The sequence below is a fragment of the Ursus americanus genome, chromosome 31 (genome assembly GCF_024610735.1).
Source record: "Ursus americanus isolate L20-20 chromosome 31, mUrsAme1.1.p, whole genome shotgun sequence".
Taxonomy (NCBI): Eukaryota; Metazoa; Chordata; class Mammalia; order Carnivora; family Ursidae; genus Ursus; species Ursus americanus.
Window position 1 is genome coordinate 23,613,792 of NC_142157.1, and position 27,018 is coordinate 23,640,809.

General features: G+C 44.9%; 1 protein-coding gene and 1 long non-coding RNA gene across 5 annotated transcripts in view; both read left to right on the forward strand.

Moving 5' to 3' along the window:
• The window catches only part of FAM171A1 (family with sequence similarity 171 member A1), a 125,530-nt gene extending 117,672 nt beyond the window's left edge, over positions 1–7,858 (forward strand). For all 4 annotated transcript variants that reach the window (XM_045787913.2, XM_087857669.1, XM_087857668.1 and 1 more), the window contains 3 exons: positions 1,112–1,228; positions 4,178–4,292; positions 4,905–7,858. In XM_045787913.2, the coding sequence (XP_045643869.1) occupies positions 1,112–1,228; positions 4,178–4,292; positions 4,905–6,606 (1,934 nt within the window). In that variant the 3' untranslated portion in view covers positions 6,607–7,858. The remainder of the gene's footprint in view (positions 1–1,111; positions 1,229–4,177; positions 4,293–4,904) is intronic.
• Positions 7,859–8,057: 199 nt separating this feature from the next.
• Positions 8,058–22,734, forward strand: LOC123785896 (uncharacterized). The gene is made up of 3 exons (XR_006777809.2): positions 8,058–9,554; positions 13,023–13,128; positions 20,215–22,734. It is a non-coding gene; the product is annotated as an uncharacterized LOC123785896 (long non-coding RNA).
• Positions 22,735–27,018: the final 4,284 nt, after the last annotated feature.

Consider the following 27,018-nt stretch of genomic DNA (forward strand, 5'->3'; position numbering starts at 1 on the left):
AGGTTTGTGGGAGATGCAGCAGGGTAGATTAATGATCTGGACCCTGAGAAGAAATAGCGTGGACCCTGAGACAGACAGATGAACAGATGTGGGTCTGCTCCTGCTCTGCTCTGTACCCCTGAGGTACCTCTCCAATCTCCAGTGTCCTCATACAAAAAGAGAAAATAAGTCCTATTCTGTAGAGTTGCTGAGAGACTGTAAACAATGCATATAAAACACATCAGCTATGACCAGCCTGGACGTAGTAGGTGCTCATTAATGTTAAATACTAATTAATAATGGAAAGCATGGATATGGACCTATCCAGTGTTTCCCAGCACCAGAATCAACTGGAAGCTTTTAAAAATACTCACCTAAGGGGATCCCTGGGTGACTCAGTTGGTTGAGTGTCCGACTCTTGGTTTTGGCTCAGGTCATGATCTCAGGATGGTGAGATGGAGCCCTGCTTCGGGCTTCACACTTGGTAGCAAGTCTGCTTGGGGTTCTCTCCTTCTTCCTCCCAATGCCCACACATGCTCGCTCTCTCTCTCTCTCAAAACAAACAAATAAATAAATAAATCTTTAAAAATAAATAAATAAATAAATAAGTGCCTCTAAACCAGGTTTACAAGGTTAGAATTTGCAAAAATGAGACCAAGAAATCTATGTATGTATTTTTTTTAAATGTCCATAAGTAATTCTGATGTAACCAGTGTGTAATTTTGGACAGGAAATTTGCTTATTTTCTTGAGAACGAAGAGTATAAACAATGCTGGATTTCTCCCCCCACCCTTTTTTTCACTCCCACCAACCCTTGTCTTGCAACCTTTATTCTACTAAACTCCAAAGCTTTCTGGTAGAATTATCCGTGTTTGGAAGCAAGGATGTTTGAGAAAGTGGTTGAAAGTAATATTTAATCAGAACGGCAAGGAAAAACTAAAGTATCGTCTTTCCTGAAAGAAGCTGAAAAGAACCCACGGAAAGCTTATGCCGTCCCTAGATGACATTTGGACCGTGTTGGCTACCTGATGGGTCAACAAACATGACATTTAAGGTGACTGGTGGTGATATGTGTAAGCCTGAAATAGGAGTTTAGCGTGCGTGCAGCTGAAGTTTTTTCTGCATCCCACAGGAACGTGGCTGAAGAGCGGTCTAGGCCTTGTGCACCAGGAGGGTAGCCAGCGGACGTGGACGTACATTGCCCCTCAGTTGGGCTACTGGGTGGCGGCCATGTCTCCTCCCAACCCAGGTAACACGAAGCCAACACCCGTGATGGTGGGCAGTGATTTCTTTGAGGGTTCAGGCTAAGTATGCTTTTGGAAATTACTTCAGCAGGGAGATCACATCTTACTCAGAAATGGTGGAGAAGGGCACCTGCCTGGCCCAGTGGGTGGACCCTGTGACTCTTGATCTCAGGGTCGTGAGTTCGAGCCCCACACTGGGTGGAGAGATGACTTTTAAAAAATGGTTGAAAGTCTGAAAATCAAATGATGGAATGAAGGTATTTTGTGGGGGTGGGGGAGTTCTGGTTGTGACTCTCCCGTCTAGGATAAGAATACACAGAACATACTCCTGTCTCTTGTCTCTGTTTTGCTCGGACAGCTGCCATAGGGAATTCCTAATCTAAAGCCCACAGAGGCGGTTCAGACCTCCTCCCTAATTCCAGAAACAGCTGTGGCCTGTAGTAAGTGAAATGTGGGGGAAGGGCACTCCTCAGAGCTGCTGGCAGGCAGTCCCCATTGGAGCCTTCTTGGGGCAAAAAGCTTGATTTGGCATTTCCTAAAGGCTTAAAAACAAACCAGTTCCTCTGTGTCTAGAACAATATTCATCTCCATTTAGCATATGTGAATTAATTCATATCTTTTTTAAAACGTGACTAAAAAATTTTTTTTGACCTATATGCCCTAAGTTATCCCAATGAATATTCTAGAATTGTTTCTTAAAGTAGTCATCTTTGGAGAATGCTTTCCAATGATGGCTTCTGTTGCTCAAAATGCCTTTAGAATCTGTGTCACTTGGACTGCGTTCCTTAATGAAACGTTCCCTCGGTGGCCAATCTTTATGCTCAGAGGGCCCCTTTGATTTTTCTTAGACATATGTCTAAGAGTCCTGCACAGCCAAATCTGGTGAATAAAGTAGGTAATTGAGCTAGGTCAAAATGTGCTATGATTAAAAGCTGTCTCTCGTCGTGAGGGAGTCCAAAATATTTTAGCGGTGGAATTACCACTGGAATGAACATTGAGACGCCCGAGGTAACTAATTCGATGGAGGTGTTGAGACATCCGTCCCATTCACTTTCTGTTCCCATACTGAGAAAATGTGCATTTCCCATCCATGTTTCAAGAGTCTGTGTTTCCCTTTGTGATAGTGTTCTTGTAGCAGTAGAGGTGTGAGCCAGGTACAGAAATGCCCCCGTCTCCACATCTGAAATATCTAGAATATGACTAAGGGGAAGGAACGAACGAAAATAAATTCCTCAAGTACCAAGTAGAGGCCGCAAAGCCCATGCATTCCAGTTAACGTTCATTTGAGATAGATTTCCGACAACCATGGGTCTCCATTTGCCCATCATGCCACAGAATAATAGATACTCTGTAAAGAGGGCAGAAAGAACTTCTTGCTGTAGGTCCACCAACCTTTCCTGCTGTGAAGGAAGAGACAAAAGTCTATAAAAAGCGTACAGAGCACAACCCCTGGTGGCATCTAATGTAGAAACACATATATTAGTAACCTCACAGCCATCCCTCTTATTAAAACAAATTACAGTGATGCTGTGCCTTCATGAGCCCAAAACTAACAAGAAAATAATTAGGGCTTTTTTTCTTTCATTCTCCAGTTCAGAAGGAAATTAAGTTCGGCTGTGAACTTTCTAGAGATTTCCATTGGCAGAAGTTAAGATAATAACATTTTAAGTACTTACAGGATTGAGTTTGAGTTATTTGGAAATGACTTTTATGTGTATCCCAGATTTCTTGGTGGCTTCCGCCAAGGCATTGCCCGTGTCTCTGGGAGTCGTCTCTGGGTAAAACTTGGTTTTCTGGACGATTAAGGCAGTGTATAGTTGCCAATTATTTTTCCAACTTTCGTACATATTCACTCCACTCACCTCATTGAAGTGTTTGAGAGAGAATGGCGGTACCTTTTGAACTTAAGTAATGTCACTATTTTCAAAAACTAGTACACCTCCTTGGGTTTATCTAGCTCTTGAGTGGTCTCCTTGCAACGATTTTTGAAGAAATCTAACCCTTCCAATATCAAGAATCAATAAGTAAACGGGTGTTTATGGTGCATAGTGATCATAAGCATTTCAACCTGACATAATGAAAAACTACATTCCTTCCCTCCCATCTGTTGGCTCACTGCCAGGATGCCTGGACACCAGTGTGTCCCCCAATATTATAATTTGGGGAGGTTTTCATTGTTGCTTTCAATCTGTCGTCAGTGCCATTAAGATGGATTCTTGCTACTATTGAATATAAAGAGTAAGTTAAACTCCCTTTTGGGATTCTTTACAACGTAAATTAAGAAGAAAATATGTTTGTCTCCGGTACCTTGTCTGAAAGTTCTGAAGCGCTCTGTGGCCAGTGTCAAGTACACCATTTTGAAAAGGCACTATAGAGGAAGATTTTATTTTTAAAAAATAGAAGGCATTTTAGAAACGCTTGACAACCCCTAATAAGCTGTGGAATTTTTTTTAAGTCCTACCCGATGTGTTTCATACATTTTAACTGATTCATTTAGGCAAAGGGCCCTCCATGCAGTAATAATCGTCCAGGGGAAGTAAGAATAAAATCTTGTGATTTTTTTTTCTCCTGCAGTACGAAATCGCCAGATATTCAGGCCATCTCTCTAAGAGTCCCACTCATTATGTTATCATGCATCTTTTTTCTTTCATTGAAAGATCGCGTCTTTAGAATGCTGAGCATGCTACCGAATGCGTCTCTCTTCCGGGCTAAGGAGGGACCCTTGACACTGCATTTAGTGTTTGGGTATTCAGACTGCTCCCGGCCACAGCTGCTCCGGGGACGGTCCTGGTAATCCCTTTCCATTGAGAGAAATTATGATGATCTGTAATTGCATCATCTAAAGGGTGTTTGCATCTGGCCGGGAAGAGTAAGGAAAACATAGGCTCTCCGTTCAGTGTCCCTCTTCTTTCAAGGTGTTCTCCAATCTAAAATGCCCTTTTCTGACCTTCTAGGTCCCGTTGTCACACAGGACATTACCACGTATCACACGGTGTTTCTTTTGGCCATTTTAGGAGGAATGGCTTTCATACTTTTGGTTTTGCTGTGTCTCCTTTTATATTATTGCAGGTAAAGTTTTACCTTTTTGGCAATCTCTTTTTTAATTTGGAATTTCTTGGGCAAGCATTGATACTGAGGTCTTTTTTTTTCTTTTCTTTTTCTGAATCAAGGTCCTTTTTTTCTCATAAAAAAATATCTAAGAACTGAACATTTGTCCTTAAAGTTGTGAACAAATGAACGTGATGTGGGGGCATGCTGTTTATAAGTTTGCTCAGAAGGGGAGTTTTTTGGTTTTTTTTTTTTAAGTGTGACCGTTACCATGATTTGTTCAGAATATTCCTAAACACTGATTAAGAGATGATATTCTCAAGGACAAAGCAGAACTAAAATTCTTATTTTGATGCCTCGGCTATTCCATTTGTGAGAATGTTTGTTGTCGACTCTTGGGGGACCGCTTTTGAATGAATAACCTGGTGGAACGTATAAAAGCCTGCAGGTGAAATCTGCAGATTGTGCTGTTTGGAATCAAAATAAGGCTGAGGGTGTGGGGTGAGAAGGCTTCTGGCTGCCGGGTATTCGTTTCGTTTCTTCCTGTGGAAATGGAGCATTGAGATTTTGCGTGGACCTTTACTGCTACGAGAATCTTTAACCTTTGGGTTTGGATTTTATCTTTGACCGCAGGCGGAAGTGCTTGAAACCTCGTCAGCACCACAGAAAACTGCAACTTCCGGTAGCCCTGGAGAGTTCCAAAAGGGATCAGTCGACTTCCATGTCTCACATCAACTTGCTCTTTTCTCGTCGGGAGTCAGAATTCCCCGGCCCGCTCTCTGTCACCACCCACGGCCGCCCAGACGCCCCAGGGCCCAAGGAGCTGATGAGCGGGGTCCATTTGGAAATGATGTCTTCCAACGGAGAAGGGGACACGCACACCCCCATGCTAAAGCTCTCCTACAGCACCTCGCAGGAATTCAGCTCTCGGGAGGAGCTTCTCTCTCACAAGGAAGAGGATAAAAGCCAAATCTCCTTTGATAACCTGACGCCAAGTGGGACGTTGGGAAAAGAGTACCACAAGTCTGTGGAGATTTTCCCCTTAAAGTCCAGGAAATCTCTGGAAAGAGAAGGCTGTGAGTCCCCTGGCAACAGTGAGTACAGGAGGAGCTACAATGCCATGCTTTCCCAGCCTTTGTTTGAAAAGCAAGACAGAGACGGTCAGGCCTCTGTTAACCATCTTCCCACAGGAAGCAAGCTCACCATTCAGGAGCATATGTACCCCGCGCCTTCATCTCCCGAAAAGGAGCAGCTGCTGGACCGCAGGCCTACTGAGTGTATGATGTCGCGGTCAGTAGACCACCTGGAGAGACCCACATCCTTTCCTCGGCCCGGCCAGTTGATCTGCTGTAGTTCCGTGGACCAGGTCAATGACAGCGTTTACAGAAAGGTATTACCTGCCTTGGTCATCCCTGCTCATTACATGAAACTCCCGGGGGACCATTCCTATGTGGGCCAGCCCCTGGTCGTTCCGGCCGACCAGCAGCTGGAGATCGAAAGACTGCAGGCTGAGCTCTCCAGTCCTCACACAGGGATCTTCCCGCACCCCTCCTCCCAGATCCAAGCGCAGCCCCTGTCGTGCCAGGCAATCTCCCAGCAGCACTTGCAGGATGCAGGCGCCCGGGAGTGGACCCCGCAAGGTGCGTCCATGTCAGAGTCTCTCTCCATCCCAGCATCCCTGAACGATGCGGCCTTGGCTCAGATGAACAGCGAGGTCCAACTCCTGACCGAAAAGGCTCTGATGGAACTTGGGGGTGGGAAGCCACTCCCGCACCCCCGGGCGTGGTTCGTCTCTCTGGACGGCAGGTCCAATGCGCACGTTAGACATTCGTACATTGATCTCCAAAGAGCTGGAAGGAACGGAAGTAATGACGCCAGCTTGGATTCTGGCGTGGATATGAATGAACCAAAATCTGCCCGGAAAGGAAGAGGAGACCCCTTGTCTCTTGCGCAGAACCACCCAGTGGTCCAGGAACATCCGCAGAAAGAGCCGAGGGCCGCGGACAGCACCTCCTACACGCAGCTCGTGTACCTGGACGAGATGGACCAAAGCGGCAGTGAGTGCGGTACCACCGTGTGCACCCCCGAGGACAGTACCCTGCGGTGCCTGCTGGATGGCTCCGGCCGGAGAAGCGGCGGCCAGCTGCCCAGCCTGCAGGAGGAGACGACCAAACGAACCTCGGACGTGCCCCCGGAGCCGCTCGCCTGCCCCGAACAGAGAAGATCTGCTCAGGAGGACGACGAAGAGGAAGATGAGGAGGACCAGGGAGAAGACAAGAAGAGCCCCTGGCAGAAACGGGAGGAGAGACCCCTGATGGCGTTTAACATTAAATGAGCTATCACAGAGACACCCGACCATGGAATATAATACAGTTGCCAAAAATTCTTTCTTACAGAAGCGTTTACCTGTTCGTGGAAGACGTTGAACAGCGGCGTCCTTGGGAGTGGACTTTCGCTGCGTCACGGTTCACTGTGTAAATGTCAGAAAAGAATCAAAGTTATGACTCAGAATATAAGGATGATGTTAACGGTTGCCTCGCCTCCAGGGAAATGGCTGAACGTAGCGTCCGGACGTCACCCCACGTCTTGGACACTGAGAAACCCCAAGTGGTGTTGCTACGGTTCTGCTGATCACCTCAGTTCTCCCTCAGATTCTGGGAACAGATGAAACTCTTTTCACATTGCTTGAATCCATTTTATCACGATTATGCTCCTGTGAAGTTATTATTGAGAAATTAGCTTAGCACTTAGTGTCTCGAGGTATGCATTATCTCAAAGGAAAGCTATGCATTGCTGCTTCGTGCTCTTAGTTTGCTTAGGGTTTTTGCTTTGGTTAGGTTTCGTTTAGGGTTTGCTTTTTTAAAAAAACAAAAACAAAAAAATGCGATTTGGTTGTAAAGATTTACTTCGTTCGTTTTCATCTGTTCTGCTTCTCGGTGGTTTATTTCGGTGTCTCCTTCCGGGAACCCCTGAGTGTCACCTCTTAACATCCAAGCCTTTTAAATGAAATCGTACTGAAGTTTTTATCAGCTGAGAGCCCTTCAATTCTGGTCCCATTAACTCCAAGTGCCTTTTTTACAGTGACAACAACAGTCCCTCACCTTTCTTCTTCTTCTTCTTTTTTTCTTTCTTAACTCCTTTAATTGAACTGCCTGGATTTTATAAAGTTATTAAATGATACCCCTTTTCTTTAAACTGCATGCTGCCAAGTGCCCGTTTGTGCTCCGAATTCTCATTTCAACACAGTGTTCTCTCTAGTTCCCATGTGTGACGTGGATTCTGTTGAGCTAAGGTAGACTAGAGGACACTTTAGAGATCCCCTTCCCTCCTCTATCCCTTCGGCCACTAGCCACCATTATGGTTTCATTGGCTGTCTGTATATACGGTTATGTATTAACTCGGGAATCCTATGGGCTGATCTTGCTCACCAGACATGGAGTATGAACTGAGCAAGTGAATGTGACTATTACAGAAATCGTATGTACTATCCGAAAGTGCCAGAAATGACTCTTCTGTGCATTCTCCTTACAGAGCTGCTTGGTTATCCAAAAATGAAAATTCAAAATAAATGCTGAAGAAAATAAAAATATCCTGTCGTTCTTTTCATTCACTCTGAGCCATTATTTGTTGTTTCAGAGTTGCTACTAAGAATTTGCTCTTGGGGCTCCTGGGTTAAGCGTCTGCCTTTGGCTCAGGTCATGATCCCAGTGTCCTGGGATCAAGCCCCACAACGAGCTCCCTGCTCAGGGGGAGCCTGCTTCTCCCTCCGCCCCTGTTTGTGCTTTCTCTCCCTCTCTCTCTCTCTCAAATAAATAAATAAATAAAATCTTTAAAAAAGAAAGAAAGAAAGAAAGAAAGAAAGAAAGAAAGAAAGAAAGAAAGAAAGAAAGAAAGAAAGAATTTGCTCTTCATTCCCCAGCAGTCTGAAATGCTTGTTGTTGAATTTCTATTCAGAAACTCTAGAGTAGACGCCTGGGAATTTACTCTGCAGTTAAAATCCACCTTGTGTTTATTTAGTTTTATTCAAGAACACAAGATAACGTTCTGTTGTGTTTCAGATAGGGAGAAATGTCTACACTTTAGAAAAAACTGATGTTTTCTATCGTGTTCAATATTGATCCACTTGGAAGAGCTTCAGAAGGTTTCATTAAAATGACCAGAACCATCCCAGACAGGTGAAACTATTAGTCAAAATCGTTAATGGAGACATCAGAGCATAGGACACAGTAAGCTAGCTATGTTTACAGTAACAGCTTTGTTACAAAATTTTTATTTGTGAATTCCATGTGGACAGAAAACTAATCAAGTTGATTTTTATTACTTTAATTCTTAAAGGTGGATGTATTTTGCTTTTCAGGGGGAAAACATCTGAGATTCCCCGACAGTGCTGGGGCATCTAAATGGATGGGGGTCGGTGGTTTAACAAGTGAGGGACTGTTTGGGGGTGAACATCTCACCAGTAGATGTCAGGTGAGCCCGTGCAGACTTCACTCATACAGACTACTTGTCAATTGCCTTCCAGAGAAAAAGTAAGTGGCCTCTCCAAGAATACCCAGGGCCAGACATAGATGACTGGGAAAATGCTGGGAGACTATGAGCCCTTTCCAGCCCTGCTGAAGATTGCTGCCAGTGCAGCCACCTCCTTATTAAAGCATCGGTTTCCAGAAAAGCCTCGTTTACAATGCATGTTACCTGTGAAAAGTAGGTAACAAGTTACCTATGAGAACTTATCATGGGAGATTTGGTGGGAAGTTTGGAGGAAGAGGGGCTTTTCTGACCCCTCCTCATTAGACAGGACATGCCTGGTTTGGGCACAATTATGAAAAGTATGAAGCAGCCAGCAGTGGTCACGAGACATTATGTGCCTAGTAAGACGAGGCAGTGGGTTTGCCAGAAGAAAATCCGTTCTGCCGAAGGTGAAGCTTAATTCATCTTACACACGTCCAAAAAGAGGCTCAGAGGATAACATGTTTGCTGAGGATGCCAACGCCAATCACCAGACTAGAGCTGTCTAGACAGAGCACTGTGACTGCAGACTTTAAACATTTCATTTATTTTCTTCCTAGCCTGGTAAGGGTAAGACACGTCTCATTATTACGAATCAATTATATTGTCGGAAGAATGAAAGCCATCAAAGGTATCTTGCTCTGCCACCTAGTGGTGAGCTTTCACCTGCCTGTTACGGAGACGAGACTGATGGCTCCCTGTCCAGGGCCAGCTCCAGGAACGTCGCGCGGGTGTCTACGGGGATGGCTTGGACACGGGTTCTGTCCTCCAGACAAGGTGAGCAAGGAGACAGGGCGGACGTTTGTTGAGTCACTACCCTAGAAACCATATATTGGAAACCATCATTCATTCAATTCTCAAAAGCTTGTGAGGAAGTTATGTTCATTCTTTGTTTTACCTCCAAATAAATGGAGGCTTGGGGGTTAAGACCTTGAGGCCACTCAGCTAGAATCAGTGGGACGATGCTTAAACCACCAGCCCCCTGGAAATGAATGCATTCGAAGTCCTAAGTGTTCCTGATAAAGGATGTGTAGGACACGACTTGCAAGTCGTCATAAAATACATCATTGTCAATTCCATTTGACACTTGATTCCCACAGAATGCTTTCGCTGATTTTTGTCATAGCTGACCTGTTGCAGTTGACAAAAGGATGTAGTTCTGAGATGCACATCTGTTGATTTCTTTTTACATTAATGATTAACACGGAACTGAAACAAGGAAGACACATGTCAGAACTTCACTCCTTCATCAGTCACTGAGTGACTTCTTTGTTGAAGCAGATAAAAGTGTCTGACTACTGGAAGAGTATTTCCTCAATTTTTGTGCTATTCTCAGTGTAATGGTACCATTATAAGTTTAATCTGCATTATTAACATTTTCTCCATCTCTTTCTTAAATTCAGACAATCAGCAGGTCAAGCCTCTATTGGGAGCATTTCTCAGTGTCCATGGTGTAAATGTTCCCATGTGGCCAATTTCAAATAATAGGGTGACGTCACTGCACACAAGAGTTGGGAAGAGATACACAGTAGCACAGGGTTATATTTCCAACAAAAAATACACTGAAGGGAAATAACCCCAAGAGCATAGTCAGATGGACAGTTGATCCTCATCATTTGGAGATTCCACACTTGCAAACCTGCCCACTTGCTAAGACTTATTTGTAACCCCAAAATCAAGCCTCACTGTGCTCTGGCGGTCACTCACAGGCATGCAGAGCAGTGAGAAGTTTGAGAATACATGTATTAGATGAGCGTTGTTCACGCGAGTCATAGGGCTGTTGGCTGTGAGTTCCACGTTACTGTATCAAGAAGATGTATTAAATAAGATGTCTCCAAACAGAAACATACATCAAACAAGGTGATGTTTTGATCGGTGGATGAAAATGTGACCAGACTCTTAGGATCCTAACCCAGTATTTCCCCTGATTACACTGGTTCTAACACCGTATTCACAAATTCGGTGTTCAGGGTAACTTTACAGAGCGTGACTACTACTAATAAGAGTAATGGACTGTAGTAAATAATTAGGACATGATGCACTTTAAGTAATTAGTACCTTTGTTTTTTTATATCATTTTTAGTTAAATTATTTGGTTTTTATTTTTTAAATTAAATTATTTGTAAATTGAGTGTAGTTTTTAAGAATGGCTTTGTCTAGAGATGCCTAGATGGCTCAGTGGATTAGGCATCTGCCTTCGGCTCAGGTCATAATCCCGCGATCCTGGGATCGAGTTCCACATCAGGCTCCTTGGTCTCGGGGAGCCTGCTTCTCCCTCTGCCTGCCGCTCCCCCTGCTTGTGCTCTCTCTCTCTGACAAATAAATAAAATCTTAAAAAAAAAAAGAGAGAGAGAGAAAGAGAAAGAAAAAGAAAAAAAGAATGGCTTTGTCTAACAACTGGTTTGCAAAATTCCTGACATTTCAAGTCCTCTCTGGAAAGTGTGCCCAACATGCCACTAGCTAGAAGGTGGCAGCATATGAACAAAGTCTGTCTGACTACATCACCTACCTGGTCTCTTGCTTTTCAAAGCTCACATGGAAACCTCTACTTAGGACCAAAAAAAAAAAAAAAAATCTAGGTGCAATTGCTTTCCAGGCTTTAGTCTAACTTAGTGCAAGATGGGTAGTGTTTGGTGGAAAAAGGACCACATTCCCTGCAGGACTTAGGAGGAATTTATGAAAGAAGGTGCCCTAAACCATGCCAGGAGATGTACAGCACCATTTAAATGATAGAGACCCTGTGTCTTTGGAACCTTGTTTAGTATACACTAGCATAGATAAACACTAAAAACGTGAGGCAAAGCACCCAGAAAATAGACCAGAACCAGAAAGGAAATAGACCACAAAACCTAAAAATAATCAGGCCACCAAGTCTGATAAACTTTATGTGATTTCTTGTGTTTGTCCTCTTCTATTTTTTAAATTTTATTTTGTTTTATTTTTTTTTAAGATTTTATTTATTTATTTGACAGAGAGAGAGAGAGAGACAGCCAGAGAGAGAGGGAACACAAGCAGGGGGAGTGGGAGAGGAAGAAGCAGGCTCCCCACGGAGGAGCCTGATGCGGGGCTCGATCCCAGAACGCTGACCAGGATCACGCCCTGAGCCGAAGGCAGACGCTTAACGACTGAGCCACCCAGGCGCCCCTGTTTGTTTGTTTTAGCAAGGTTTATTGAGTAGAGTTCAAAGCTCCCAAGGAGGGAGGGGACCCGAGAGGGTTGCCCTCTTCAATTTTTTTGAAGATGTATGTATTTATTTGAGAGAGGGAGAGCATGGGGAGAGCAGAAGCAGAGGGAGAGAGAGAATCCCAAGCAGACTCCATGCTGAGCATGGAGCCCAACGCGATGCCTGATGCAACACGGGGCTCAATCTTACCACCCTGAGATCATGACCTGAGCTGAAATCAAGAGCCAGATGCTTAACTACTGAGCCACCCAGGTGCCCCATCCTCTTTTAAATTTTGTTCTTGCTGACCTCTGTATCTGGAGGATGAGGGGATTAAAAATGAGTATAGGTATAGATAGAAAAGTGTGATGAGTTTTCAACTATTTTGAAATTGCACGATTTCTTTTGTCTTTAGATTTTTTTTGAGGTATAACTGACATAGAACGTTGTATTAGTTGCACAGCATGATTCAGTATTTGTATCTATTGTGAAATGATCACAATATTCATCTAGTTAACATCCATCACCACACATTGTTACAGAATATTTTTTCTTGTGATGAGAACTTTTAAGATCTACTCTCTTAGCGACTTTCAGATACACCGTGCAATATTAACTGTCATCACCAGGCTGTACATTACATCCCCAGGACTGACTTAATTTTTCACTGGAAGTTTGCACCTTTTCCATGACTTCTTGTTGGCTATTTTGACCCTATAACTAACGCAAGTTGCAGTTATGTTTTGGGACTCTTATAACCCTTGCCATCATGGAGAACCTGTTGAAGTAGGCATGACGGTTTTCAGGATCCATGGACTAGGAGGAGAAGGTGGGTAGTGGAGGAGACAGAACAGTTGACAGACGTGGGAGAGGTCCAGCGAAGCTCTTTAGGTGAAGTAGAAATTGCAAGCCTTTTTTATCCCCTCATGAAAACTGTATTTTCAAAGCTGTGGATATAAATACCAAAATCTCTGGTTAATGTTTTTGTCATTCTTTACAGTGATTGTGACTTGTTTGACGTTGGTGTTTTGGCATCTGCTAACTGGCTAATGATTCCTGTAAGACCTTTTGCACTTCGGCAGGATGAAGAGGAATGGGAGCACCGGAGGACGTGGAACATGAAAGAGCCTTGATAATCTCACACGGGAGGAATTGGAGGCCTAAGTGCTGAGAGAACCACTCCACACCGTGAGTGACCACATGGCACGTCTCTGTCCATTCACGTTGTTATAACAAAACTCCATAGAGAGGGGGGGCTTCTAAACAGCAATCATTTATTTCTCACAGTTTGGAGGCCAGAAGTCTGCAATCAGGGCCCTTTCCCTGGTTCACAGCTGGTACCTTCTTGTGTGCTCACGTTGTGGAAGGGGGTAGGGAGCTCTATGGGGCCCCTATTATGAAGGCACTAACCCATTCATGAGGGCTCTACTCTCATGACCTAAGCACCTCCCAGGGCTCCACCTCCTGATGCCATCATCTTGGACGTTAGGAATCCAGCATAGGAATTTGGCAAGGACACAAACATTCAGGCCAGAGCACAGGATAGGCCCCCATCTCCGTGTCCCTGGCCCTGTGTACCTCCCCTCCTTGGTCACTTTTCCGTCCCCTTCTCTCTCTGGCCAGCTCTTTCACACTCCCCGCCATCTGGTCACATTCTGTGTACAGTACGTATTTAATTATTGGAGTAGAAGGCACTGTAAGCCATGCCAGTTATTAAAATTTTAGGGCTGTGGGAAAAACCCTGACTTGGACTCAGCGTACCTGGCCATCAGACCTGACTCTGAGACTGACTTCTATGGCTGGAGAAGGGAGACAGTGTCATCTGCTCTGCTTACCTCTCTGGGTGGGTCATGTTCAAATGAGACAATAGGGGCGCCTGGGTGGCTAGTCGGTTAAGCGTCTGCCTTCGGCTCAGGGCCCTGGGATCAAGTCCCACATGGGGCTCCTTGCTCAATAGGGAGCCTGCTTCTCCCTCTGCCTGCCACTCCCCCTGCTTGTGCTTTTTTTCTCTCTCTCTCTCTCTGACAAATAAATAAAATCTTTTTTAAAATGAGACAATAAATATTAAAGTTCGTTGTAAACCGTAAATTGCAGCAAAACAGAATTTGTTACTCTTTTTTTTTTTTTTTTTTTTTTAAGTAGAACGCAGGGCTTGAGCTTACGGCCCTGAGATCAAGACCTAAACTAAGATGCAGAGTTGGCTGCTTCACCAACTGAGCCACCCAGCCACCCCAGAAGTTGTTACTCCTCTTAATCATTCTTTGAATCTTCTAGTTCCCCAATCCTGTTGCTATTGTGTCACAATGGTCACTTTTTTTGTACCATCCGCTTCTCAGCTACTTTTTAGGAAAATGGTAGACAAAACAGCAAGATCTCTTCTTTCCCATGCTGACCGCTTTCTGCAAGGTTCGACTGACCGAGCTCTCCCTTTGTGCAAGTAGGATGATTTTCCAGGTGTCTGACGTTAACCAGGGGTCTCAGTGAAGGTGCCACCTCCTTACGTATTGGTCTAAAAATATGTTTGAGCACACTGCTTACAAGGCAGTAAGGTTGAGACAGATGCCCAGTAACCACAATTTATTTGCTACCGGCCACAAAGATAAATTCTCCTGTAATACACGGCAGCAGCCTCTCTGTTCCTTAATTAAGTGGCTCTTGTAGGAAGATCACGTGCTTGTAACTGCAGAACGCTGGTACTCGAATCCAGAGGCACGTTAGCATCACCTATGAGCAGGAAAAACTGACGTATCAGGCCCCGCCCCAGACCAATCAGACTCTCTCTGCAGGTGAAACCTGGTACAGATGCTGCTTTAAGCACACTTCCCCCAGCTGACGCTGACAACATAGGCTTGTAAACCACTGCTTTGGCAATTCTGAAGATACTTCACAGTTTGATAGTAGTTTCCATTAGGTACCTCAGGGAATGATGGCTTTCCCCTTCATTTCTAGGGTAGGTTAGCTGCACCATCCCAGGTTCACAGCTGGGGTGGGCACACATGTTCAATAACAGTCCCCATGCTGAGCGGCATGTGCCCAACAGATGTGGCCAGGGCCCTGCTCTGCAATGTGTGCACTCACTGCTTGGTAAAACCCAGATGCTGACCAACCCTGGGTTCTGTCCTCTGTCCCGTACTCATACTACACATTGCTCTTGTGGTCAGACCCACAGCCATCTCCCAGTGCTGCCTGTGAAGGACCCCCACCGCTGTATCTGCAGCCCAGATCTACTGTTCACATTCAGCCCAGCTGCTGGCTGTGCATCTCCAGCAGATGACCCTCAAGGATCCCAGACTCAACTTGTCCCGTGATGAAGTCAACATACGTCACCCCATGAACCTCTCTGCCTACCGCCCTCAAAACAGCCCTATTTTTCCTAGTTTCCTCCCTATCTTCTACCCCAGTAAAGAGCTTCACCATAGAGCCTCTCTAGTCAGAAACCTCAGGGTCAACCCCACCACCCAAATTCAGGCACCAAGTCCCATCACATCCACCTGCTACTGGAAACAATGTGAATATTTCATGTTTCTGGCTGGCCAGGGCTTTCGGAGCAAAATTTACTGGCATCCTAGGTGTAAGGATGAGTGTAACCATTCCTTGGAAGACAGAGATAGTGAATTACTTCAGAGAGATTTACAGGTTTATTTCCCCCCTGAGCCATTTGTTTGTCATTCATTTATCTTCATTTACGTGTGTTGTAATACATAGGCACCTTCTTCCCCTTCTCTCCCCAGAGAGGATTTATTTCCTTTAAGAAGTTAGTTTCATTCCCTCTCTGAACGGGAGGGAGCAGCTATGCAGTAGATCCTATAAAGCACCAAATTTATAATTTGGGGGTTCCTCTCCAATAGTGCAGATCCCCCTTTAAAGATTGATTTATTTATTCTTTGCCGGGGGAGGGGCAGAAGGAGAGGAAGAGAGAGAATCCCAAGCAGACTCCCTGATGAGTGCAGAGTTCGAAGCAGGGCTCAATTCCATAACCCTAAGGTCATGACCTGAGCCGAAATTAAGATTAGGATGCCCAACTGACTGAGCCACCCAGGCGTCCCCAGATCCCCTTTATATGTGCAATGTGACACGTTGGGGTAAAATGGGGCAGAGGGTCGAGTTACTTCTTAAGTAAACAGTCTGCCTCTGATCCAGAAAACTTGTTTTCTGCTGTCAGGATAAAATAAATATGTCTATAAAGACTTATCATATGCTAAGTATCTCCCAGACCTATTCTTGTGATTGCAAATGACAGAAACCAAACTCAAACCAGCTCAAATTAAATGAGGGACTTCATCATTAAGGGAGATTTGGAAGCCAGATGACAAGGCGTGATATTGTGATTTAAAGCAAGAAATATATATATTTGGTCTTTGTCCTTCCTGGCAGAACTCCTAAAACCCTGTTATTTCTTAAGTGGTAAGAGCGATAAAGGCATCTTGTTATTCATAACAAATCCTCCCAACCACACCTGAGTCTGTTCCTGAGGTGACTTTTAGGCCTCACCTAAGGATGGGGCCTGGTTGCCAGGAAAACCAATCATGTGACTCAAGGTAGAAACTTTCAGTCCCACTCCCCCCCCCCCTTGACCTCCGAGGAAGAGAGAGGGGCTGAAAGTTGAATTGTTTGCCAGTAGTCAATGATTTAATCAATCCTGCCTGTGTAATGAAGCCTCCATAAAAACCCAAAAGGATGGGGTTCAGAGAGCATGGAAGCCCCGCACCCTTCCCCACCCCCATTCCTTGCATGCCGTGTCTCTTCCATCTGGCTCTTCTAAGTTATACTCTTTTATAATAAACCAGTGATGTAGTAAGTAAAATGTTTCTCTGAGATTGGTGAACCACTCTAGCAAATTAATGGACTATGAGGTGGGGGTCATGGGGACTTCTGATTTATAGCCAGTGGGTCAGAAGCCCAGGGGACAACCTGGACTTGTGCTTGGCGTCTGACGTGGGGCCGGGGGATTGGGGTGCAGTCATGTGGGACTGAGCCCTTTACCTATGGGATCTGACGCTGTCTCCAGATAGATAGTGTCAGAATTGAGTTCAACTGTAGGACCCCCACTGGTGTTGGAGAATGTCTTGGTGGTATTGGAAAACCCACACACATCAGAATTGGTGTCAGAATTGTACAAGGGAACCAAATCACAGAAGACAACGAGTAATAATAAGGGCTTCCTGTTTATAGACTACTGTCATATCCCAGTCGTGTAGCTGGAGGAGATGTTAATCCACTTCTGTATCCAAAGATACCGAAATTAAGTGTGTTGCCCAAACAGGGGTAAACAAAGACCCAGGATTTGAACAGAAACCCAGAGGCTTTGCCCAGAAGCACAGTATTCTCCCCCATGGCACTTCACAGCTGCTTCACAGAGATTAATTCCAGGGATAATAACAGCACTAACACTGAGTACTTCCTATGTTTCCAGCAGTTCCAAGCCCCCTTCCGAGGATCGGCTCACTTAATCCTCACCACCACAGCCTGTGAGATCCATCCTTCTGTTGTTTCACAGGCAGGGAAACCAGAGAAGCAGAGTAGTTTGCCTTATGGACCTATGCTCTCTGCCGTCTGCAGTGCTTACGAAAAAGGGTTGCTTTCCTACGGAAAGCTAAACATTGGGTTTCCCAGCATGCCAGCAATTAGATAAAGAGTTAAAACAAATATAAATTCTTTCAAGGATCATGCTGGTGGTTCCTGGGATCTTAAGTGATCCTGTGTATGCCTTAGAAAGGTAGCTTGAGCCCTACTCCCCAAGGTGGGAGATTTTGGAATCCTGTGACAATAGTAGCTCCTTAAAGGCCAGGCAAGGTAAGGAAAGTCGGTTAAGCGAGATCAAGTGCCCTGTGGTAGAAAATACCATGCTTGATATCAGGAGACACACAAAAGGGGCAGAAAGATGACGAATTAAAAAAAAAAAAACACTTGGAATTAGAGAATAGCTCAAATTGCATTGGAATCAGTTACATTTTTCCTTATAAGAGGCCAGAAAGATTTTCCTTTTCTTGAGTGAGAGAAGAGAAATGTACACTGTTTCTAGGGCAGGAGGTTGGCCTTTCTCTGGGTTGGAGGGTGAAAGCTGGAGAGGGGCATCTTCAGAGCAGAGAGGATTCTTGGCCAGAGACACTTGCTAGATGGTTGTTTTTTTAAGAGGTTGTTTTTCTATAATGCTGAAGCTAGCTCCTTTTGAATCAGTATTGGAAGGAGACAGTATCAACCATCAATAGGTGAGGGTGTCCCCATGAACTGCAATAAAACATTTCTTTTTTGTTTTTGAGAGAGAAAGAGAGAGAGAGGGCGAGCACAAGCAAGGGAGAGGGACAGTGGCAAAGGGAGAGAGAGAATCTTTTTTTTTTTTAGAGATTTTATTTATTTATTCGACAGAGATAGAGACAGCCAGCGAGAGAGGGAACACAAGCAGGGGGAGTGGGAGAGGAAGAAGCAGGCTCATAGCGGAGGAGCCCGATGTGGGGCTCGATCCCATAACGCCCGGATCACGCCCTGAGCCGAAGGCAGACGCCTAACCGCTGTGCCACCCAGGCGCCCCAGGAGAGAGAGAATCTTAAGCAGGCTCCAGTGCAGAGCCTGACGCAGGGCTGGATCCCAGGACCCTGGGATCACGACCTGAGCCGAAGGCAGATGCTTCACTGACTGAGCCACCCAGAGGCCCCTGCATTGAAATGATTCACGTGAGGATCGGCTGTTCCTTAATGTGGCGAGAGCTATTGTCGTTCCTTCTACTCTATTAAACAACTTTTTCACTGGGCCAGTGAATAGAATAACACTTGGACTTGCAGGAAAGCCTTGTGGTTGGAAAAAGCAAGGGTACTTGCAGAGACACACGTACTGCATTAACAAAATGGGCTATTCACCTAGAATTTTCACGCACTGAAGGTGAACATCAAAAGGGAAAGAGGAATTGCTTCTCAGAACAGAAGCCTCCTCTTTCATTTTGTATCCTGAGATTTGCACAGTGGTGTGTGTGAGAGTGTAAAGGAGAAGAGAGGCAGTGTACGTAAGAACTGGAAAGAAACACTAGCTAACAGAAGAATTTATTTAAAAATTATAAAAACAATGTTACTAGGGACACATGAGTGGCTCAGTGGGCCTTCAGTGAAGCATCTGCCTTCAGCTCAGGTCATGATCCCAGGGTCCTGGGCTCCACATCAGGCCCCCTGCTCAGTGGGGAGTCTGCTTCTCCCTCTCCCTCTATCCCCGCTTGTGCTCTCTCTCGCTCGCTCTCGCTCTCTCTCGCTCTCTCAAATAAATAAACAAAGTCTTTAAAAAAGAACAATGTTACTGAGCCATGTAGTGACTTTTGGTGTTTCCTCTCTTTATAAAACAAGTTATTTGGTAGATGGAAAGCTGTTTGCTAAGTTTTCTCAATATCCTTTTTCCTTCACATTCTTAGACATAGTACCCAAGCACATTTCTTCTCATGTGTTTAGAGGTATTCACTATGCTTCTTTCTGTTTAATAATTTCTTCTTCTCCAGAAATGATGCCCAATAGACAGGCTGGAACCCAATGCCCTCCCTCTACTATGGGAGTATAGTGATTGGTCCACATCCACAGTGATTGATCCAGATAGGGGCCAATCAGAATTCTTCCTCTGCCCCCCCCCCTTTTTAAACTAGAGCTAGGAAAGGTGGTGGGGCTAGTGGTAGAGCTCCATATATGAATCCCAGAAGTTGTTAATGGTCATATTTCTTTAACATCTGAGCCACCCCACTAACTGTCCAGTGAAGTCCCCCATTTTGCCTAAGGCAGCCAGGCCACAATAAGATCACAGGAACTTGGCCCAGAGGGAAAGGCTGAGAGAAGAACCATGGCAATGTTCAGGACTCCCATTCTAGTTGCTTCCAAAGCTCAGCTGGAATCACTTTCATTCCTTTAATTTTATTATTCGTCCCCTTCCTTCCATTATTTAAAATATTCCAATACCCGGCGGCCTGGGTGGCACAGCGGTTAAGCGTCTGCCTTCGGCTCAGGGCGTGATCCCGGCGTTATGGGATCGAGCCCCACATCAGGCTCCTCTGCTGGGAGCCTGCTTCTTCCTCTCCTACTCCCCCTGCTTGTGTTCCCTCTCTCGCTGGCTGTCTCTCTCTCTGTCAAATAAATAAATAGAATCTTTAAAAAAAAAAATATTCCAATACCCTTCCAATAAATTCCCCTTTGTTTTCAGCGAGCTCAAATTTGTTTGTCACAAGTATCTAACAGGGCCCCCTACTAGCCACATGTAATCAAACACGAGTCCTGCTGCTGTTTAAAACCTATGTGTGGTTTTTTTCAGGTCGAACCAAAGGCATTTACAAAGTTTTGTCTGACCGGTGCCTTGGGGGAAGCTGCCGTCCCACAAAAGATTTGCTGTGAGCCCAGTGCACCTGCAATCTCTGAGGGGCCTTGCAGCCAAGGACTCAGGCAGCACCTGCCCTGGTCCCAGGGAAATGGCAGACACCTATGGTTCAGGCCCCCTCTGCAGTAAGATGACCTCCTCTCCTGCTGATCCACGGGCCCTCGGTGGCACTCTCCCACCGGGAGAGGAGCACCACAGAAACAGGTGCCTTCTCCTGTTCAAGCTCTTGCTTATACTACCACAGTAAGTGAGTAAAGGCTTGATTGCTACCATCACTTTGGCAAACACGTTACAACTTCGATATTAGAAGACATGCTTGTGCTTGAAAAGATCAACAAGATGGAATACATACTTCTGGAATTTTTTAACCTGGCTTCTATCAATGTACAGTTGACCCTTGAACAACCTGGGTTAGGGACACTGACCCCCCAGACAGTGGAAAATCTGCATTTAACTTTTGACTCTGGCGCAACTGAACTACTAATAGCCTACTGTTGACCGAAAGCCTTACCAATAAGATAAACAGTTGAGTAACACATATTTTTATATGTTATCTGTGTTATATGCTACATTCTTACAATAAAGTAAGCTAGAGGAAAAAAATAATAATGAAGAGAAAATACATTTACAGTCCTGGATTTATTTAAAAAAAAAAAAAAAGGTCTGCATGTAAGTCGACCCATACAGTTCAAACCCATGTTGCCCAAGGGTCAACTGTATATGAACATTCTCGTCAGAAAGTCCTGGATAACTCACACTTACCCCATCATTAGACTCACAAGTCACCACGATAGCAATTATAAGTTGCCATGACAAAGCAACAAATTCGGATTTTGTTGCATTTAGATGCTCTTCATTCCTTCCATGAGAACTACAGCATTCTTAACTCTCCCTGCCTCTGCGTTACAGAATTTTCCCATTCGAGATAGGAAGGTACCTAAGAATCATGACTTTTGTGAATGGTAATCAAAATCATTCTGTTGGCACAGGCTCTGCCTTTGATCTTAAGGAGGGAGTGAGAACAAAGGCTGTCATCAGAGCTGAGAGTCAGAAATTGTCTGACAACGGATTTTTAAATTAATTGACTTGTCCTTTAGGTCCCATTTTTGGGTCCTGTTAACTATTTTTAATTCATTTTAAAAATCTTCTCTACTTCTTTTTTTTTTTTTTTTCTTGACTAACTCAGCGTCTTTCTTTTAAGCCCTACACCCACCGCCTAGGCAGGCACGAGGACAAATCCACTTGTGATTGACTTTACGATTGCGTGTTTCCTTAACACGCACCCATTCTGTGAGCCCAGAGTGCATAAAATAAATATATGCCCAACTCACTTGACTGAGGCTGCTATGTCAAATGTCAGCTTAGGAATAGATGCCTCTTCTGCTGAGTCAAGCCCAGAATGACAACCAAAATGCAAGACGATACAGAGAGCCTGGAGGGCAAGCCTGGCAAGGTCCAAGGAGGAGGTGAGGCTCGCACTCGTTTGAGAGAGTCAAGCGAGAGAGTCTTCCAAGAAAGGAGGAGAGGAGGCAGCAGGAGCCAAGGGTAGGGTGAAGTCGGCTTACAATCTCATTACCAGGACTCGGCTCTCCAGCTCCCGGGTTGCATTTCTCTGCATGTGCATGTTTATTCTTTGTGCCAAAATCGTCGTACCCGGAAGATGTAGAGCTGAACGGACTACCCCAACATCTTGATTTTTTCAACTGTAGCTCAATTATTTATTTTAATTGAGTAAAAAAAAAAGTTTTAATCCTGCCATTTGCAGCTGTACAAAGGGACCTTGAGGGCATTATGCTAAGTGAAGTACCCAGGCAGAGACAAATGCCACCTGCCATCCCTTATATGTGGAATCCAATTTTTAAGAAAGTCGAACTAATAAAACAGAGAGTAAAAACGTGGTTGGAACCCCGGGGTGGGGGGCGTGGGGGGATATAGGGAGAGGGTGATAAAAGGGTACAAGCTGTCAGCTGTAAGATGAATAAGGTCTGGGGATCTTATGTAACACAGGGTGACTATAGTTGATGGCACTGTTATATAATTGAAATTTGCTAACAGAGTGGAACGTAAATGTTCTCATACACAGATAAACATGTGGTGATGGATGTGTTAATTAAGCAAATGGTAGGAATCCTTTCACAAAAATATTTAACTTTATCCTTGGGGACATTAGCTGTCAGATGATGGCATCTACTATGAGTCCGAATCTCTTGGTTTTCTGGAATACCATAGTAACAATGTTCTTTTATTTTTCCATTTGAGAAATAACCTTTGGAATAATTAGAAAAGGCCTTCGTATGACTCAATATCTCCTCTCCCTATGTTCTCTGAGGCCTGTAACACTGACCGGCCCTAGGAATTCTGGATTCCAGAAACCCTTGGTGAATGAAGTCAGCACAGAGTCGATGAGATGACTCACCAGTGGGGTTCTCCGTTATCTGTTTCCTTTAAGAAAGTCACTCCCAGTAGTTTCAGCGTGTGGATCTCCTGATAAAGCCATTACACTTTTGTTGTCTGCATTCATACCCTGGTGTGCTGATCACGGGGGTAATGATAGGGTGGTGGCTCTGCCTGACTCACCCCTTCCAAATGGAAGCAGCCCCAGTGTAAACGCTTTCAGATTGTTTAAAATGGGTACAAATGAGAAATTCACAGTTTTGCTTCAGGCTGTGGAACTCCTGAGCCCTCGGAGGACCCCAAGCCCCATTTGCGTTTGTGTTTGCGTCCATGGAAGGTGTTCCAACCCGTTTATCTGTAACACTCCTGTGATCGGAAAGGAATAGGCTCCTTCCCCCTTCCCCATGGAGTGTGGGGCTGTCACCCTTGCTTCTCATAAACTTATGAATTTGCCGAGGAAACAAATGCACCTGCCTGAGAAATTAACAATGTAAGTAGACAGGATTTAAGACTTCGACGTCTATGTATGAAACTCTCCCACCCGGAAAATGGCTGAGTTAAGCTAATTCACCCAGAAAAATGAAAGAGAGAGTTGTATGGGTTCCACACAGGACCGAAGCCCTGGAGCCCCAGAAGAGCACGGGAATAGTTCATAGGTTAATAGGTATAGTCACCAAGCACGTGTCTTTCCCTTAAAACCGTCATCGATCTTAAAGTTGTGACTAAAGCCAGGATCTTTTTTTTTTTTTTTTAAGATTTTATTTATGTATTTGACAGAGAGAGTGCATGGCGGGGGGGCGGCGGTGGAGGCAGAGGGAGAGGCAGAAGCAGGCTCCCCACTGAGCAGGGAGCCCTATGTGGGGTTCAATCCCAGGACCCTGGGATCATGACCTGAGCTGAAGGCAGACGCTTAACTGACTGAGCCCCTAGACACCCCGTCAGCATCTTTGAAAGACAAATTCTGACAGAGAAAACAAGGCCATGGCCTGATTTGAAGTGGAACATCGGCTGCCTCTATTAGAAGCGACCACACAGCACAGAGTAGGGACCCCTTTTGCTAAATAGTGTTGCAGCCACATGTGGCAGAGTGCAGACTTCAGGGAGGTCAGGCACAATTGCGCCACCAAGTCCAGCCTTCCCCTTCAGGAATGAGCTCCTCTTGCAAAGAATGCGTTGAGTGCATCAGTAAGAGAAAGGACATCACCAGAAGTTGATGCTGGGGTAGCAGAGGGTCACGGGCAGAACTTACAAAGGAAATGCCTGGGAACTGGGCCCACGACACTTAGCCCACTTGCAAAAGCGTCAGAGAGAGAGAGAGAGAGAGAGAGTGGGCACATTTGAGAAGATTTCTTTAGACAAAACAGTGCTGTGAACTCCAGGCACAGGGCCAGACCCTGTGGACGAGGCAGAAACCTCTGTGGGCAAAGAGGCTAGAGTCATAGAAGGAGGGACGCTGACCGCAAGCTTCCTCTCTCTCCCTGGCCACATGTTCTGCATTATGGCCAGCCCCATCGGGAAAGAAAAGACAAGACCGAATGCCAAAACAAGCAGAAGTTTTGCTTATTTATAGGACTGAGCTTTCTGATTAATAAATTGAGGCACATTTTGTCACCCAGTGGTCTGTAAGACTGTTGTTCCTCGAGAGTGACCAGAAATGTGACCAACTTGACAATTGTTGGGTTTTTTTTTTTTAAGATTTTATTTATTTATTTGAGAGAGAGAGAGAGGGCATGAGCAGCAGGCAGCAGGAGAGGGCGAAGCAGACTCCCCTCTGAGCAGGGACCCTGATGTTGGACTCGATCCCAGGACCCTGAGATCATGACCTGAGCCAAAGGCAGACGCTTAACCAACTAAGCCACTCAGGCTCCCCTCAACTTGACAGTTTTTAATGGACAGAGGAAACTTCCCTCTGCTCCCATCAAAGGACAGTGGAAGAAATAATCAGGTTTAAGTTGTGTTTGATTATTAACAAGTTTAAGTAACTTAAACCTGGTTTTTGCCTATATTTTCTCCTCCATTCTCCTCTAAGCACGTAGCAGAATCTATTCCATTTCTTTAGAGCACCCGGCTTCACATCTTGTGTAAAAGCATCAGCTAATTTAAAGAGATTGTGTTAAGGGGCACCTGGGTGGCCCAGTCGGCTGGGCAGCCGACTCGTGATTTTGGCGCAGGTCCTGATCTCAGGGTAGTGTGATCCACCCCCACACTGGGCTCCATTCAGCCCCGAGTCTGCTTGAGGATTCTCTCTCTCTCCCTCTCCCCCTGACCCTTCCCCTGCTAAAATAAATAAATCAAACTTCAAGGAAATTGTGTTAAGAGTGCTTTTGGCAGTTGTAAGGAGGAAGAATTATATTTTTAGGGACTCAAAGATCGACAGTAGAGAGAAGGGCTGAAGGAGGCTGAAGATGCCTGGTGAGACAGGAATGGCTGGTGGGATGTGAAAGGATGCTGGGCCCCAGCACCAAGTAGCCATCTTGCCCAAGATGCCCCTTCCCTGACAAGACTCAGGGGCGGTAGAGTCGCTGGACTGAGAGGAGCCATATAGACTTGGATCACAATTGTCCAGCAGAAGCCACAAGAAAAGACACGTCCAAGTGCACTGGTGCCAGTAAGACCCATGGGCGTCTTTGTACAACCTTGAAGGAGAAGAGGCGGTCCGATAATGCCTAAGATTGGATTTTCCACTGATCCAGATGCCTGGGGTCTCAGACTCAGATCTCAAAAATAAAGACATGGATGTTCCTTCTCTATGTTTGTAGCCTGAGATCCACAACCATCACAATAGCAAGGAAATAGTTGGCATTAAGATGTGATGAGTAGCCAAAGAAATAATCAGCTGGCAGGCAACAGATTGACTCTTTCACCAACTTAGGATTTTCCAAATTCCAAGATTTTTTTTTTTTGTACCACTTAAATTTTTTTCTTCCCAGGAAGTATTTTTCTATAGTAATAAGTACTGAAGTGAGTTGGCAGACAAGGCATTTTAAGGTGTGCTTTAGGAAAAGCGGAAAAATTATGAGGTTTTTTTCTTGGTGTAGTAGACACCCCTGGGTTTGCCTGCCAGGCCCCCATCTCTGGAAACTGCCTTCCCATTCCACCCAATTCACAGGCTGCAGGAGTGGGCTACTGGCAGATGTTTTTCCAGAACACAATTCTATTCCTGCAGTTGATTAATTCACAGGTTCTCCAAAGGGTATGGTGCCCATGGTCGGTGGCCTTTGAGCTCCCATTCCTCCCCGACACTATCACATAGCCATCACATAGCAGCTGTGCAGCTTCGGTAGAATTGACTGTGGACACGAGCCCTGATTTGGCCAAAGATGGTGAGCATAGACACATCCTCCTTGCCCAGTGATTGGTTGAGGAATGAGCACATGGTCTAAGTTGGTCTAATTCAATGTGAAATTAAAGACTGTTTTGTTCACCCATTGGAGGAAAAAGAAACACTCTCTTTCTGTACAGTGAAAGCTGAAACTGCTAGACTCACTTTGCTATCAGGAGGTCAGGAGATATGACTGATAGAAAGCAGGAGAGCAAGCCAAAGAATCACAGAGAAACTGAATGAGAGCCCTGATCAAACCAAACCTGAAGCCCGCCAGTGCCATTGGGAGTTTGAAATGTGATTTAATAAATTCACATCATTGTGTAAGTCTGCTTGAATTGTGTTTTCTGCTGCATCCTGATATGTAAAACTTGGTTCCATCAAGAGGGGAATTACAAGTAACAGACCCTAAAGTGTGAAATTGTCTAAATACGTGGAAAATAGTGAGACAACTCTATTTTATGTAGTGGCAGTGATAAATTGGAATTCAGAAGATGTGCCTACCACGATCTTAAGACAAGATTTGGTAGAAACATTCAAGATGTTGGAGTGTATTGATTGCTTATTGCAGCTTTCCAGAAGATTCCACAAGAAAGAGCTTAGGCTCTTTCTCTCAAAACATTATTTTGCTAAAATATGCAAATATTAATATTAATATTAGCAAATATCTTAGTAGAGCCTGCAATACAAGACATCTTAGGATATCAAAATCTGGAGTCTGATATGGTTGAAAAAGCCGAACTCTTTACTTCAAGTCAGCGGAAGAAAATCTTGCAAGAGAGACAAGCAGGATTCGAGGGAGGCGCGATTCTCTCTGCCAAACATAGAGACAGTGACTCTAGTTGCACAGATGGGCTGCAGCAGAGCAGCAGGGGACAGAGAAACCGTCCCTCCCCATCCTAAGTCGTTACTCTGAATTTTCCTGGGGCAGAAAGAAGCCTAGACGGACCAGGGCCATTAGCCAAAGGCTAAGAATGGGTGAAGCAGAGCCAGCAAATACGGTTCCAGCTCTGAAGACTATCACG